Source organism: Triticum dicoccoides, chromosome 5B (genome assembly GCF_002162155.2).
Source record: "Triticum dicoccoides isolate Atlit2015 ecotype Zavitan chromosome 5B, WEW_v2.0, whole genome shotgun sequence".
NCBI lineage: Eukaryota > Viridiplantae > Streptophyta > Magnoliopsida > Poales > Poaceae > Triticum > Triticum dicoccoides.
In genome coordinates, this window is record NC_041389.1 from 23,810,775 (window position 1) to 23,826,263 (window position 15,489).

General features: G+C 46.9%; 3 protein-coding genes across 3 annotated transcripts; 2 read left to right on the forward strand and 1 right to left on the reverse strand.

Annotated features, from left to right (window-relative positions):
* Positions 1-697: 697 nt before the first annotated feature.
* LOC119305055 (plant cysteine oxidase 2-like) lies at positions 698-2,970 on the forward strand. Its single transcript, XM_037581681.1, has 5 exons — positions 698-939; positions 1,077-1,201; positions 1,335-1,491; positions 1,584-1,790; positions 2,558-2,970. The coding sequence occupies exons 1-5, from the start codon at positions 723-725 to the stop codon at positions 2,677-2,679; spliced, it is 828 nt and encodes a 275-aa protein (XP_037437578.1). The 5' UTR covers positions 698-722; the 3' UTR covers positions 2,680-2,970.
* A 5,089-nt stretch (positions 2,971-8,059) lies between these two features.
* On the forward strand, positions 8,060-10,748 carry LOC119307141. Its single transcript, XM_037583239.1, has 9 exons — positions 8,060-8,296; positions 8,408-8,611; positions 8,738-8,870; positions 9,353-9,423; positions 9,544-9,592; positions 9,728-9,804; positions 9,888-9,973; positions 10,201-10,297; positions 10,408-10,748. The coding sequence occupies exons 1-9, from the start codon at positions 8,173-8,175 to the stop codon at positions 10,512-10,514; spliced, it is 948 nt and encodes a 315-aa protein (XP_037439136.1). The 5' UTR covers positions 8,060-8,172; the 3' UTR covers positions 10,515-10,748.
* Positions 10,749-10,915: 167 nt separating this feature from the next.
* Positions 10,916-15,142, reverse strand: LOC119307140 (cationic amino acid transporter 2, vacuolar-like). The gene is made up of 13 exons (XM_037583238.1): positions 14,861-15,142; positions 13,899-14,100; positions 13,716-13,800; positions 13,483-13,623; positions 13,271-13,389; positions 13,101-13,197; positions 12,839-13,011; positions 12,515-12,740; positions 12,127-12,379; positions 11,911-12,019; positions 11,704-11,816; positions 11,550-11,625; positions 10,916-11,425 (listed from the first exon to the last, which is right to left on the reverse strand). Exons 1-13 carry the CDS (start codon positions 15,006-15,008, stop codon positions 11,263-11,265), a joined length of 1,905 nt encoding a protein of 634 aa, XP_037439135.1. The 5' UTR covers positions 15,009-15,142; the 3' UTR covers positions 10,916-11,262.
* Between the last annotated feature and the right edge of the window lie 347 nt (positions 15,143-15,489).

Below are 15,489 nucleotides of genomic sequence, written 5' to 3' on the forward strand. Positions count from 1 at the left end.
ATGAATCCAATTTTTTCAAAATTTATTTTATTTATTTAAATTGATTGGGGCATCAAAATTTAAACATGGTTAGAACATATCCAATACCGATCTTTTCCTAAAGACCATGCCGTTACATTTTGAGATTGACGAAGTCGAAGTAGCCACAGACGCCTTCGTAGTCGACGAGAACGTCCCCTCTCACTGAAAGCACATCGCCGGAAGGCCTGGAATAAACCCAGAAAAAAAGGAGCACCAATGTAAGTCTGAAACTTGAACTCTGACTGACAGTGGATACCACTGTCTTTCTAACCATCCGACCACAGGTTGATTCGCTATACGTGGGTCGTTAGATATATACAACTGATGTGGACCTTTAGCTGCACGATTCATGATGGTACTGCTAGTTTGACTGTTTACGTACCAGCACCGGTTTGAGGGAGGGACACCGGAAAATTCTCCATGCTACTCCTAGTACGCAGGTGGTTTCCTTTGCACCGATCCGTCCGAAACAGCGTCCACCGAAAGGCGTCGAACCGTCCGTGGATTCTCTCGCGCGCCGTGGATCCATCGTCGTCGAGCCCATGGTTTTGCTCCTGTCCCACCTGCACAGTCGCATGCACAAATATCCCAGCCGCTCCTCTCCTCCTTCCCCCACCACCACCACCACCACCACCACCACCACCTTTCCTTCTTCCTTCCTTCCTTCCGAGGCGTGCGCTGCTGGTGATACGTGCCGACCGATGGGCGCGGGTGCGGCGGGGCTGGACGTGCCCGCCAAGCGGAGGCGGGTGCTGGCGGCCAAGACCAGAGGAGGCAGGCCGCGGCAAGCGAGGAGACGTGCTCAGCCGCAGCCGCCGACGGCGCTGCAGCGCCTCTTCCGCGCCTGCCGCGCCGTCTTCAGGGGCCCCGGCACCGTGCCCGCGCCACACGAGGTCGCCCTGCTCCGGGCCATGCTCGGTACGACGCACCCCTCGCTCGGCTCCTCCATGTTCCGCGTGTTCAAAATTTCAAATGTTGTGGATCCGCAAACTGACCGACTGACTCAAGATGATGTGTTTTGGATTGATGACTGAATTCTGGTTATTTATCTGCAGACGGAATGAGGCCAGAGGACGTCCGCCTGAGCCCAGGCATGAGGTTCTTCAGGACTAGAGAGAATGCGGCCCCAGGGAACCCAACCATCACACACACCACCATCTACGAATCTGACAATTTCTCGGTAATTAAGCAAAAAAATCAGCATGTCCCATCTCAATTTTGCAGTGCATGCTGTTGCTAGCTAGCTGACTAGTATGTAAAAATGAATCACTAGTACGTAATTGCTGACCTTTCTTTTTCTTGCCTCTTCACAGATGGTCATCTTGTACCTGCCGCAAAATGCGGTCATCCCTCTACACAATCACCCCGGGATGACCGTGTTCAGCAAGCCGCTCATCGGATCGATGCACATAAAGTCGTATGACTGGGCTCATCCCGATGATCCAGCCGCCTCATCGCCCGACGATCAACGTGAGCTTCCGAGCCATCCTACATAGTACAATTTCCATGCTGATTTGCTGTCAACAATAACTCGTTGGGGCTTGATTTGCTTTTGCTTGCAGTGAGGTTGGCGGAGCTGGTCGTGGATGATCTCTTCACCGCTCCGTGCGACACGTCGGTCCTCTACCCGACGGCGGGAGGCAACATGCACCGGTTCACGGCCATTGCGCCATGCGCCATCCTCGACATCCTTGGCCCCCCTTACTCCATAGAGGAGGAACGGGATTGCACCTACTACGCGGATGTTCCCTACTCCTCCCATCATCCGAGTAAGTTGTTGGCAATCTTGATCTCAGAAATCTAATCCAGATAATTAACATCATGATCATGCATGCATTGACTTGCTACTAGCTAGTACTCCCTCCTTTCCTAAATATAAGTCTTTGAAGAGATTCCACTATGAACCACATACTGATATATGTAGATGTATTTTAGAGTGTAGATTCACTTATTTTGCTCCGTATGTAGTCCATAGTGAAATCTCTACAAAGACTTATATTTAGGAATGAAATGTCCTTTATGAAAAAAAAAACTAGTAGTTTTGAATTACTGTAGCATGCATGCAACTGGAAAAGCATGAGCTCATATTGTATTTTGCACCATCAAAAACAGTATTAGTTTGCCTTGTGAGCAGCCCACTGAATGTGGAGAGAGGTCTGTTAGTTAAGTCACAACCTGCAGCCTATGGGTAGTATCTATCTTTGTTTATGGTACACGCTCCATTTGCATCCTGTGGACATGATTAACTCTCTTAATTAATAGTGTAAGCACACGGTTTTAAGCCCCGGCCCCGTGGGTTTTAGAAGCGCCGGATGTCGAAACCACTTGGACATAAACCATGCATGTTCTGAACGACACTAGCCGTCCATGATGTAGCTAGCTTCACCCCCGAAGATATTTAGGGCTCCTTCGAGGCTTGAACATTGGTCGGTAATCACGTGATGACCGATGATGCTTTTGCTAATTAACTACGTTTACAGCTTGCTCATTACACTGGTGTGTAACCCAAGGCTAACTGATTTGTCTCCTCTTCTAGTGACACTGACCAGCAATGAGCAACAAGGCCGGCGCCTCGCGTGGCTGAAAGAGGTCGAGAGGCCGAGCGATCTGAAGATGCGCACCGTCCCGTATGGCGACCCGCCGATCTCCGACGGGTGATTGGGCCCCCGGCGGCGCCCTTCTTTCCAGCCCTTCAAGATGATGACAAACAACTCAAGCAACTCAAACCCCAACTCAAACAAGATGATGTCAGAATCGTTTGGCGTATGAATATAGCAGCAAAGCTAGCTTAGGTTTCAGTTTGTGCATGATGTCTCAGTGAGTGATGGCAGTTTATCATGTAAGAGTGCTTGCCTGCCTGCTTTTGCAGCAGCTGTGTGTGTGCGGACCTTGTCCAGATCCTTTGCTGATCTTTGTCAATGCATAGATCATCCATATATTTCACTTCTACTTGGCCTCTATATTCCCCTCTCTTTTTGGTTAAAAATGTTGCATGCTCTGCCCAATTCTTTATGGAATTTGAGATTCTTATACGTTCCTGTTTCCCCATATTTCTCACACTACTTGGGCTTTCAATTTTTTAAAACTTTCATTTTTTTATTTTTTTAAATAATATGATTTTTTAATTTTCCAACTGTTTCCACATATCTCTTGGACTACTTGGATTTTCAATTTCTAAAAAGTTCAAATAATACGATTCTTTAAATTTACGTACATGTTTCCACATATCTCATGGACTACTTGGACTTTCGACTTTTAAAACTTTTAATTTTTTTAATTTAAATAATATGATTCTCTAAATTTCTCTACCTTTTTTTTGTCATGATATCATCTGCTTATTTGGCCAAATCCATCTTTTTATAGGTTTAACAGTGTCATAAAAACCGCCTCAAATGGTTAGATATTAAAAAATATTGGTTGAAGGGAATGTATCTTGCAGTCATACTAATTAAGTTCATAATATGGGGCTAATAGTAATTCAATTATTCAAAACAAATCGTGAATTTAGAAATTTCATGAAGTTTTTAAAAGTTAAAGAATTTTAAAATAAACATTTTTTAAAACATTCATACAATTTTAAAAATGTACCCGTAGTTTCTGAAAGATGTCCACGTAATTAATTAAGTAAACGTTCACATTTTTTATAGAAAAAAAGAAAAGAAAAAACACTGAAAACTACAAGAAAAGCAAAAACAAAAGAGGAGTCTCTGCCAATACTCAAGAAGCTAATATATTACTTCCCTTTGGAAATGAACAAGACAATGCAGCCCAAATTAAAGTAGGCCGAGTGTCGAACACATTTCCAGGTTATGGTAAACCGCTAGTTGACGCCCAACGAGTCGCGGTGGACCGGCCGAGTTTGGGGCTTCACCGTCACGCTTCTGTATTTTCGTTCACAATTTTTTTATCGTTTTCCGTTTGTGTGTTTTCTGTTCTCTTTTATTTATTTACTTATTTTACTATTAATTCTTAAGTCCTTTTTCCGATTTATTTTATTCTGGTTTGTTTTAAAAAAAATCAAATTGTAAATTTCAAATAATGTTTGTCTTTCTGATTTTTGTTGGAACTTCAAAAGATGTTCCACCTTTTAATAATGGTTTATTTTTAAAAAAGAGACATTGAGGTGAACTTTAAAAAAAATACATTTCGTGGAGTATTTTGTTCTACTTTTTGCAGTTAGGCGACGCTACACGTCGGCCGACGGATCTTTCTAAAAGATCCGCCGCCTCCGCATCCGTTTGATCTGGGGCCATCCAGCGGCCTGGCCCCTTCCTCACCATTGCAATAAAGTGAGTGTTGCAGAACCCTTTGCAACAGATCTCTTGTTGCAAAAACATTTGCAATAGAGGTTCTGTTGCAGATTTTTATTTCGCATGAACTCTTTTGAAACATGAGTGTCACTGCAGAAGGACTTTTGCAACATAGATGATGTTGCAGAAGTTTTTTCGTCTTAAGTTTTCTATAGTATGGACGTTGTTGCGGAAGGACTTTTATAACACAGATGATGTTGCAGATTTTTTTTCCTTGTCTTAACTTTTTTGCAACATGGGTGTTGTTGCAGAAGGACTTTTGCAACACAGTTGATGTTGCGAAAAAACAGTCAAGTGGCAGAGGCACGCGTCAAGGGGTGGGGGTCCTTGGCGATTGTTGGTCGGCTGATCAAATTCGTATATGACGGTTGCGCATGCGGCGGAAGTGTATCGGCCAGCTGATTCTAATCTTTTTCCTTTCCATTTTGGATTCCATTTCGTCTATACACGCACAAAAGAATTGGCGTTTCAACATTTGATGTATGTCGACGTCTAACTTTTTTTGTTTTTGTTATCGGTTTCTTGGCTACATGCCTACATCCATCGGTTGTCTTTTCTTACTTTTGAGCTGAAGAAAACAGACGCCGTGCATACACTCTATATTCTTATTCTTGGCCTTGCTTGCATGGTTGTATTTCGTCTTGCTTTCTGCAAGGGCAGAACAACCGATGTCGCCGGCAAAACTTAGCGTCACACAATTAGTAGCCGTGGTGTAATATCAAACCTAAAAGAATCATATATGCGTATACATAACTGTATCAGATATTAGAGCTGGTTTGCAGAGTTTTTTCATCTTCTTTTTTGGGCTGTGTTTGCAGAGTTAAATCATGTGGCATCGGTGACTCATAAGAGTGAGGCAATGACAAAGACTAAACCAAAATCAAGTGGTGGTTTTTAGTGGTAGTGGGTCACTTAATGTATGGCGACAACCAATCATGCATGGGACGTATGCAATATTATTGAAGGATTGCAAGCACGGGATTTGATGAAATTATATACATACAGATCCTGTGGATATTTATATGAGCTGGCATGCACACGCATGGATCACGTATTCACGTGCACGAATATGTCTGTGTCAAATGTCTGTAGGAGAGCTGGTTTGAATTTTGAATCTCGTCCGGGAAAGCTTTGTACGGGTCCATCTACCTGCAGCATCTCATATATATGATGCTTCCGTGAGAAAGCTTGCATTACCAGGTCAAAAGGGAAAGAGAAAAGTCCGTATTTCAACCCTGAACCAACCAGGCAGTTTGATTTACAACCTTCATCTTTGAAACCGGTCACATTACACCCTCAATTTATCACATACGTAGTTCAAAACACAACCCTTGACTCGGGTTTGGCTTGGTCAACTGGTTTTGACCGAGTCAAACCTGACTAGGCAGCCAACTCAGCAGCTGAACTATCCCTAAAACTGTTGGAGCTGGCTTCTCCGTTCGTAGCCGGCGAGCGGCGGCACTTCACCATGGAACCGAGGAGGGTAAAGAGGAGAGCTGGAGCGTGCACCAGGAGGCCGGTGGAGCTTGCACACCGGACAAATAGGACGTCACTGCAGGCCGCGCATGCCACCCGAGCTTGCGCACGTGCACGACGACGGATCCCCTCTGGCCCTCGTGCGAGCTCGCCTACACGTCCTTCCGCCGAGGTACCCCGTCCTTGCCGCTTAGCTGCTGTTGCTGCTGCAGACGCCGTAGCCGTCGGTAGGAGGCGCCCAACGGCCGCGTATCGGCCCCTGGTGAGCTGCAGCGCCGCCCTTTGCGGGTGGCCGAGGATCTGGACGTCGTCGGGGCGGCGTCAGCTCTGGTGGTGCGGAGCACCTTGGTGACGGGGCTCCACTGCCTGGCGGATACAGCCCGTGGCGGCGGCGCCGCCGCCGGTCGCCGGCCGACGGGGTCGTAGTTGTGGCCGCAGGGGCGGCGAGCCTTGGCGTCAGGCGACCCAGGTGACGGCTACGGGATTGGGTCGGGGTGAAGTGTGAACGGACATAGAGAGAGGGAGAGAGATCTAGGTCAGGATATGTGCGTTGTGGCTGCTTAGTTGGCTGCCTAGTCAGCTTTCACTTGGTCGAAACCAGTTTTTTTTTTCAGAAAAACTTTCAATCTATTCATCTTCAATCATGGAAGTACAACGAATACCAGAAATAAAAATTACATCTAGATTCGTAGACCACCCACCGACGACTATAAGCACCGAAGCGAGCCGAAGGCGCCGCCGTCATCGCCCCTCCATCGCCGGAGCCGGGCATAACTTGTTGTAGTAGACAGTCGGGAAGTCGTCATGCTAAGGCCCCATAGGACCAGCACCCCAGAACAGCAACCGTCGCCGATGAAAAATAACGTAGATCAAAAGGATCCAAACCGAAGACACACAAACGTAAACGAACAACGACGTGATCCGAGCAAATTCATCAAAGATAGATCTGCCGGAGACACACCTCCACACGTCCACCAACGATGCTAGACGCACCGCCGGAACGGGGGCTAGGCGGGGAGACCTTTATTCCATCTTCAGGGAGCCGCCGCCGTCTCGTCTTCCTGAGTAGGACACAAACTCTAACAAGATTGAAAAAATGACTAAAAACGGAGCCCTCCCGCCGGCTCTTGCCAGGATCCACCGCGCCTCCATGGCCCTAGGGCCACCGGAGACGAGGCGGACCTGCGCCGGCGCCGGCGCCGGCGAGAGGCACGGACCCTAACTTTTTTTCTTGAAGGAGGAGGAGGAGCACATTGCTGCGCTTTTTGGTCAAAACCAGTTAACCAAGCTAAAACCGAGTAAGGGTTGTTTTTTGAACTGTTTGATAAGTTAAGGGTGCAATGTGGCCGGTTCTAAAGATGAAGGTTGTAAATCAAACCGCCTGGTTAGTTTAAGGTTGAAATGTGGACTTTTCTCAAAGGAAAAACTTGCATTATCATGTTATTAAAAACTTGGTTGGCCAGTTTTGCACGTATATTACAACTATTAAGATCTTGTAAGATTTTTTTTCGGAAAAATGACCCAAGGTGCTATAGATAGCTCCACGCCAAGTGGACATGACAAAACCCAGACCTTAATCTTGACCATCAAATGCTATATCTGGACTAATTAACAAGGCCTATATGTATCGGTTTTTACCCTGTTTTTCGTTAATTAATCGGGCAATTATCTTCTTTTTAATTAGGATCCATGCGTGTGGACGAGTTGCCAGATGCGTGTGGACCTATCGAAACCACGTAAAAAACATCCGTGTCTCCAACTGCGTTTGAATCCTCCAAACCCTTCCCTTTACTTTCTTGCAAGTTGCATGCTTTAATTTCCGCTGCCTATACACTCTTTACATGCTTGCTTGATTTGAGTGATAATTGCTTGACTCGTCCAAAGATTGTTAAAATCTGTCAAACTCTAAAATTGGGAAAATATTAAGTTTTTAATTGGTCAAGTAGTCTAATCATCCCAGTCTAGACATACTTCAAGGTCCTACAAGGGGCTGCTTGGTATACGGCGGTCCGGTGTCATGGCGTGTGGTGGGACAATGATGGAGGGCGCAGCGGTGGCGGATCATCTGTGCTTGCCGCGCTGCCGTTGTTGGCTTTTATTTCTTCTTCTTTTCCCTTTTGGGCTTGGTGCGCCGTTCATCCCGACAGGCGACAGTTACCCTATGATCGGTGTCTGTTACTTTATAATATAAAACGGGAAAACCCTTTTTCGGTAAAGGACCACCAAACCCATTTCATTTCCCCGCCGTCCGCACTGAAAATTCGAACTGAACTCGCCAGAGACAGAAAGAGAGGAAATCATCCCCAATTCCCCCTCCCGCCCCCAACTCCGACGACCCGCCGCCGCCGCCGCCGCCGCCGCCGCGATGCAGCGCAGCATGGACGCGTCGATTTCGGCGCTGTGCGGCTCCCTCTCCCAGGTGCTCACCCACGCCGACGACTCCTCCCGCGCGCTCTCCGACGCCCTCTCCCGCCGCGCCATCCCCCTCGGTACCGCATCTGACCTCGCCGCCGTCCCCCGCTAGGGTTTCGCCAGCCACCGCTTTTCATTCCTTCCTGCCTGCTCACGGAGGACGTGTGCGTGCGCGTGTTCCCTCGCAGAGTCGGCGACGAACGCGTTCCTGCAGGGGCTGGACCGGCGGGTGGAGGCGGCGGGCGCCGACCTGGCGCGCCTCGAGTCCATGGCCTTCGGCACCGTCTCCGTCGAGGAGCTCCTCGGCCACTGCCGCGAGGCCCTCAACATCGTCTCCCGCCACGCTGACGCCGTCGAGTTCCGCCTCGTCTCCTTCGGCTACGTCGCCCCCCGTGAGTCTCACTGATCCCCCTTCAGGCAATCAGGCAGGAACACACTGGCGACGTCACTTTGGAGCTCTGCCCTGCAGTGTTCGTCTTGTTTTGCTGAGGTTCATCGGGTTTCTCTTGTTGGCGCAGAGGTGGATGACGAGGTGGAAGAGGAGGAGGAAGGTGGAGACTTGGGGGAGCTTGATGTCCCCGGGAATGGGCTCTTGGGAGGGGCAAGTTCGGTCCTCAGGTCTGCCCGGAAGCACTTCGACGACGATGAACTGTATCCTTCCATTACTAAGGCATTTTCAGAGATGCATTTTTGGTTGTGTCGGGTGTGATCTATGACCGGGCTGATGGAACGGGTACATAGCAATTCGAGATGCATAGGCTCCAAATAGAAGATGTCAGCTTGCGCCTAGCTGGCTAGCTGTAAGGTTTGCAATTACAGCGTTGTCAGTGAAGTCAGAATTTGAAGATTTATAAGCATTATTAGGAGTTGAACCATCCTTATTCTGCCCCTATTATTAGCTGTTAACCTTTACTACCAATTTTTCCTGCTAAATGTGTAAATCTCCCTAATATCATTGTCATACCATCATTTGGGACCAGCAAACATTGGAGATTATGATTGGTTCGGTTATATTGGATAAGCTTAGAATTTTGAATGCACCAAGTCTGAACTTTGACATTCTTTTGTGTTTCTGCTAGTGATCTGTGCGATTGAGATACAGAGTATTGAGTTCTTTCTTGACTTCATGTAAGATTTGAGGAGTCCATGTCACTAAAGAACTTTGGGATTTCTGATGCTTGTCTAGCTACTCTGTCCTCTCAAGGTACAGAACACTTGCAATGCATCTTCCAAAATCAACTGTTTAGATGCATTATACATATTAGTATTTTTTACTGCAAGTCCTAAATCAAATAGAGATAATAATTTCTTTCGGATGTCGCAGATATTGATTTTTCTGCGAGCCCAAAGATGCCTGACAGAAAACCTGGAAGGTAACTCAACGAAATACAGACATATATGAGATATCTATTGCAACGTCCTTTTCAGGCTGTTTTTTTTTGTTGTTCTCCACAGTTCTTTACTTGTTTTATCTTCATTGAAAATCACCTTGTGTTTATACTGTTCAGTTTTGATGATGACCAAAAGATCTTGGAGGAAGCTGAAGAACCCACACCTCCCCAAATTGAAACATATGAGCAAGATGGTCAGCAGAGTGTATCTGTTATGTTTAGAAGATATATTAAATGCTTGCTTTTCATGACTGACATCTCTGTTGAATCCGTGAAGACAACGCTTTCCAAGGAATGATAAGGGCGTCGAAGGAGGAGTACGATAAACTTCCTCCTTACATGAAGACTCTTGCATCATGGGAGGTCTGACTTCTTTTAAACTCTTTAAAGTCTTTTCTGATTAATTACTAGAAGGGAGAAGTCATGCAATGTCTTTTCTTGCCTCTTGCCATAAACTCTTTAAAGTCTTTTCTGATTTGGTCTCTGCACTGCAGTGGTTTCATGACGATAGTAGTGTTATCTTAGTTATGCCACCTCGAAGCAAATCTACTGCAATGCTTTACCTTTTTTGCGGCCTCTCTTTTTATCAGGAATTGCATGACGCCGTCTCAAAACTAAATGCATACTTTGGTGGTGATAAGGCTCAGGGGAGTTTGAATCAGGATGATGTTGCATCAGTCGGCTTGGGTATGTTATAATCTTATACTTGCCATTCCCTGCCCGCAGAAATGTCAAATGCTTTTACACTAGACTAGACAAATTCCATTGAGGTTTCCTTTCACTTCCTTGTCTTGTAGGGCGCAAAGGAAGATCCTACTTGTTGATCCTTCTGCGGTTGAATCAACTGGTTATGGAGACGATTGACGGCTCGATCTTCTACAACCTACGCAAGAACGACTCCTAGGCGAATTTTCCAGAAAACCTTGGGAAGCAGAAGGGGATATAGCCGATACTACCACCATACTGTATTGTAATGTTCTCTATATAATAATGTGTTGCGATGTAGTAGTTAGTCTGGTGCATAACTTGGTTCTTTTCAAAGGCAGTGGCTTGGATTTGATTGATGTAAGTTTTTAGAATATCAGACTTGAAGCTGTATACTCAGAGTTGAAGCTGCAAGAGTATTTTAACTGAAGCAGAGTGGAAACTGTATGATGAAAAATTGTTGCCTATCTTTCTGTTAACTGTGTGATGTTTTTAGGAGTATCTAAACTGAAGCAGAGGAGGTGCTGAAATCACAACACCACATCTTGCATGACAAACTGAAGAATTGACTATTGTTCAGAATTGCTTCCTGCTGCAGTGTCATCCCAAGATCTCTGAAGTTTTATCAACTCCGGTGCACTTAAATGAATCTTGCCTTACAATGTTGCAAATCTTAATCTTCTATTTATACATATTTACTATCTACATTCCTCCAACGAGGCACATATATATGATGATGATGATGATGATGATGATGATATATCTACAAATTACAATGTACACAGCTTCAGAATTTGTTGAATTCTTCAGACTCCATGTCCTGCCTTGCCATGCAGGATGCAGCAGCATCAGCGGGGGAAGGTCCCTCCAATCAGGATGCTCAAGGTTTCCGTGAAATGGACTCCGGATCATATAATCTCTCAAGGATGCTCTGCGACAGTATCTATCTAGGCCACAAACGCTGATGAAGAAGAAGAACCGTATATCTCGTTTGCCTGAGCCAGGGAGACGTACACGACGTCCGTCAGCGAGCTGTGGGTCCGGCCGTAGAAAATGTACACGAAGACCCCCATCACCAGCCACACCCCGACCCGCATCCACGTGCCACCCCTGAAGAACATACATAGGTTGCCAAAAAATGTTCAGACACATACATACAAATCTTTCCATTCTGAATGTTTCGTTGGCAAAAGTAAAGTTATCAGCGAGTGAGATCATTGCTTGAGGTACTCACCCTAGATTTATGAGCAAGTATGTGTTTATGAGAATGCACATCACCGGCAGCAGCGGAACAAACGGGCAGATGAATCCTGCAGAGGGAGCGGCAGAAAGGAGCTGTGACATCAAGTTACGGAGAGAAGCGTGAAAATGCCGTGATGCGAGTGTACCTCCAGAGTGACCAAATGAGTGCCTTCCGTCGTCTTGGTCGATCCAGGAGAGCATTCCGAGACCAGCCAGGAGGAGCAGGCCACCAAACACGCAGAATAAGCACATCACCAGGCTAACGTGAAACGGGAGAGACGCGTGTTAGACAGGCCAGTATGTCATTGCACAGGAAAGTTCATCGTGGGAACAAGATATGCCCGGTCACTTACAATGGCAGGAACGTTACGGAAGCTGAAGCCGTCAGGATTAGAACCCCTACGCATACAGCTGCAATGCTGCGAGCAGCGGTTTTCCGCCGCTTTAACTCATCCAATTTGTCTGATGGATTGACAGAAAAACCGGTTAGCCAGCTTATAATAAGTAGAATGCACATACTCAGAAAATGTAGACTCGACCAAAGTCGAAATGCAATTTCCTAGACTTACTTGCGTACAGCTGCTTCTCAATAAGAGGGTCGCTGATTGATTCTACTACGATCACATCCTTAATCTCAGACGTCCCCTGTTCATGGTTCCCATCTCCAAGAGGACTCCCCACCTTTTCCTCATCACATTCTTGGCTTAAGCGGAACGACGTTTGCAGAGAGGATGGCAGGGGTACCTCATCTGGAGGAACATATCTGAGGATCAAGATGGAGACGGCGACTATGGTGAACGCGAGGAGCGTGCCTACACTGACCTGCAACCAAACTTAACTCCTTTAGATCCAATATTTAGTACTCATAAAAGTCTTAATCTTCATGAAATCTCATCTTGAGCCAAAATCCATCAAATTTCTCAAATGGAAACTATTTAAAGGTTCCTAGATCCTTACCATTCCTGCTAGTTGTGAAACATCCATGAAGAACGCCAGAGAAGCGGCACAGATGCCAGTTATGATTGTGCTCTTGACAGGAACTTGTGTCTTTTCGCTAACATCAGAGAAGAAGGATGGCAACAGCCCATCTCTCGCCATGGCCATCAATATCCTTGGCTGTGGCAGAAGTGATCCCATCAAGGTTGAGCAGAGAGCGAGAACAGCACCAGATGTTACAAGGTACCTAAAATAAGACAGCGCAGTAATAAAAAAAAAGCCTCAGCAGGAAGCACACCAAGTGATGCACGGCGAAATGGAAGCACTGTCAAAAGGAGTCCTTACATCGCCCACTGCATCCCGTGCCTCGCAAAGGCGGACGAAATAGGGGTATCTGGGTCCATAGCAAAGTATGGCACCAGACCGACAATAACAACCGAAACCAGCATGTACAAGGAACAGCAAATCGTCAATGATGTGGCTATTCCCAGCGGCAGATCCCGTTGTGGATTCCTCACCTGTTGGAATGGAAGTTTAGACAGAAGAATTCTTAATAATGCCGCCGATCCAGTGCCATGTCAATTTGGAAATTAGAGCCTGTCCTTACCTCCTCAGCGGTGCTCGCAACTGAATCAAAGCCTATGTAGGCAAAGAAAACGGTCGCTGATCCAGCAAGCATTCCATTCACCCCATATGGCAGAAATCTGTAGAGGAAAGTGTTTAAGCACACTATTTCCCAAAAAGAGAAAGCTAAATAAGAAGTGATTTTTACATTACCCGCCAGACACCTTGTAGCCGACCCATCCTGTTTGGAAGCCAATGTAACTGCCGGCTATAATAACAAATAGCATCACGCAGCAGTTCAGCACTGTCACAATTCCTTGCACGAATGTACTCTGTTACAAATAAAAACAAAGAGTAAATATCGGAAGCTGTACTCCTCGAAATAGGAACATGAAATGTGTTTCTGAACTGTAGAAGCCCTTAACCTCTTTTATCCCGACGCATAGCAGGGCGGTGACAAGGAAAACCAAGGCAGCAGCACAAGGATCAACAACAACATCTAACCATGGGAGCTCATGGCGTGCTAGAATCCATGGCAGACTATTTGGCCCTCCGAAAAATAACGCCTGAAAGCATACACAGAGTATGTTAGAGAGAGATGGAAGGTGAAGAAACTACTGATCAACATGCTGCAGAAACAAGGGAAAATCCCACTTACTAGATTGGGAGATATGCCGCGGGCAACGGCTGATCCACCAATTGTATACTCCAGTATCAAAGCCCAGCCGATCAACCATGCAACTCTAGGAGAACAAAATGTCAAAGGAAGTGTGAGCAACATCTGATCAACCGAATACGGCACTGAATGAACAATGTGCACTCCAACATATCAGCAAATTACCCTTCGCCAACGCAGATGTACGAGTAGTGGTAGGCGCTTCCCGCAGAAGGGCAGCGGCTCGCAAGCTCCGCGTAACAGAAAGCCGAAAGCGCAGCCGCTATTCCGGCGATCAGAAACGAGAGCGTCAGTGCCGGGCCAGAGTGCTCCCGGGCAACCGTCCCAACGAGGACGTACACTCCGGCTCCAACCGTCGAGCCGACGCCTGAAAGATGACACAAAATAGATGCTCCATGAGCACTACTTTCATCACATAACATGAAACACCGGGATGGGTGCAAGACAGAAAATAGACCCTGCAAAAGTGTTAAGAACACTCTGCATTCCAGAAGCATGTAACCATTTCTACATGAAACAGAGTATGCATCATCAAGGTATGTAGCAAGATTTGGGAATTGGAATCCTGAGGGAGGACCCACCCAGCCAGCCACCCACCCTGCCTACACTGACACGGCAACAACCAAACAAGCACAAGAGTAGTAGCCACGGCACAAGCCTGATCTTCTATGGAAAGTACTACTGTAGTATACTACTGCAAATGGACGGAATCTGCATCTCATAGTCCATTTTCTGATCAAAACATTCCTATTGAGATCCCAGACCGCGTGTAGTAATTAACTAAATTCATCTCAAACCATGTGAAATGTTTGATGTTCTTCAGTGGAAGCATTTACAGTCTGTAACAATCCAAAAGGTAAAAACTCTGCAGGAAATCACACCACAGAAGCAATAATCCGCCAATCCGGACTGACGAACCACACACAGAGCAGACAAGAGAGTAATCTCATTCAGTGTATTGCAAGCTGAAAGATCGGAAGAATTCCGGGGCGCAAAACCTTGGCGCCTTGGGCCGCGATGAAGGCGAGCGAGTAACCGAAAAGGCAGCGTATATAATCAATCAACAAAAATAAATAAAGATCATCCACGGGAAGTCCCATGGAGAGAAAAAGGCCGCGAGCGCGCACCGATGGCGATGAGCTGCGTGATGGAGAGCTCCTTGGCGAGCTGCTGGCCGCCGGCGGCGCGGGCCCGGTCGGTGTCCACCTGCTTCCGCCGCAGGAGCACCCGGATCCCGCCGCCGCCGCCGCCCGGCGCAGCCTCGTCGGCCCCCATCGCCGGCACGGAGGGGGAGCCCCGCTGCCGCCCCCGCGACGTGGAGGTGTGGCGCGGTCGGTGCGCCGGCCGGCCTGCCCCCTTTGCTTGAGCCGCGGGGATTCTTGGGTGGGAGGAGGCGGAGGAGGGAGAAGAGTGTGTTTACGGGCAGGATTAGCGGGGAGCAGAGGAGGCTTCTCGTTGGCTTTTATCGCGAGGCGTGCCGCCGTCTGAATCGTCAAAAAGATTCTTTTAAAAAAAAAATCTAGAAACTGTAGGAGCAGTAGTATACACTATGCATACGTACGTACGTGGCATGGAATACATGGAATAAAGTTTGCTCTGTTTCATACGCCAACAGGAGTGTGTACTTTAACAATTTATTTAAATCGAGACTACGAAGGGCTGAAGAGGTCATAGTCATAAAACCGCAGGCAGGTCGCCTCCCTAAATGATAAATTCCGGCAGGTTTTATCGCAAGGGCGGAGCGGCGGATTTTATT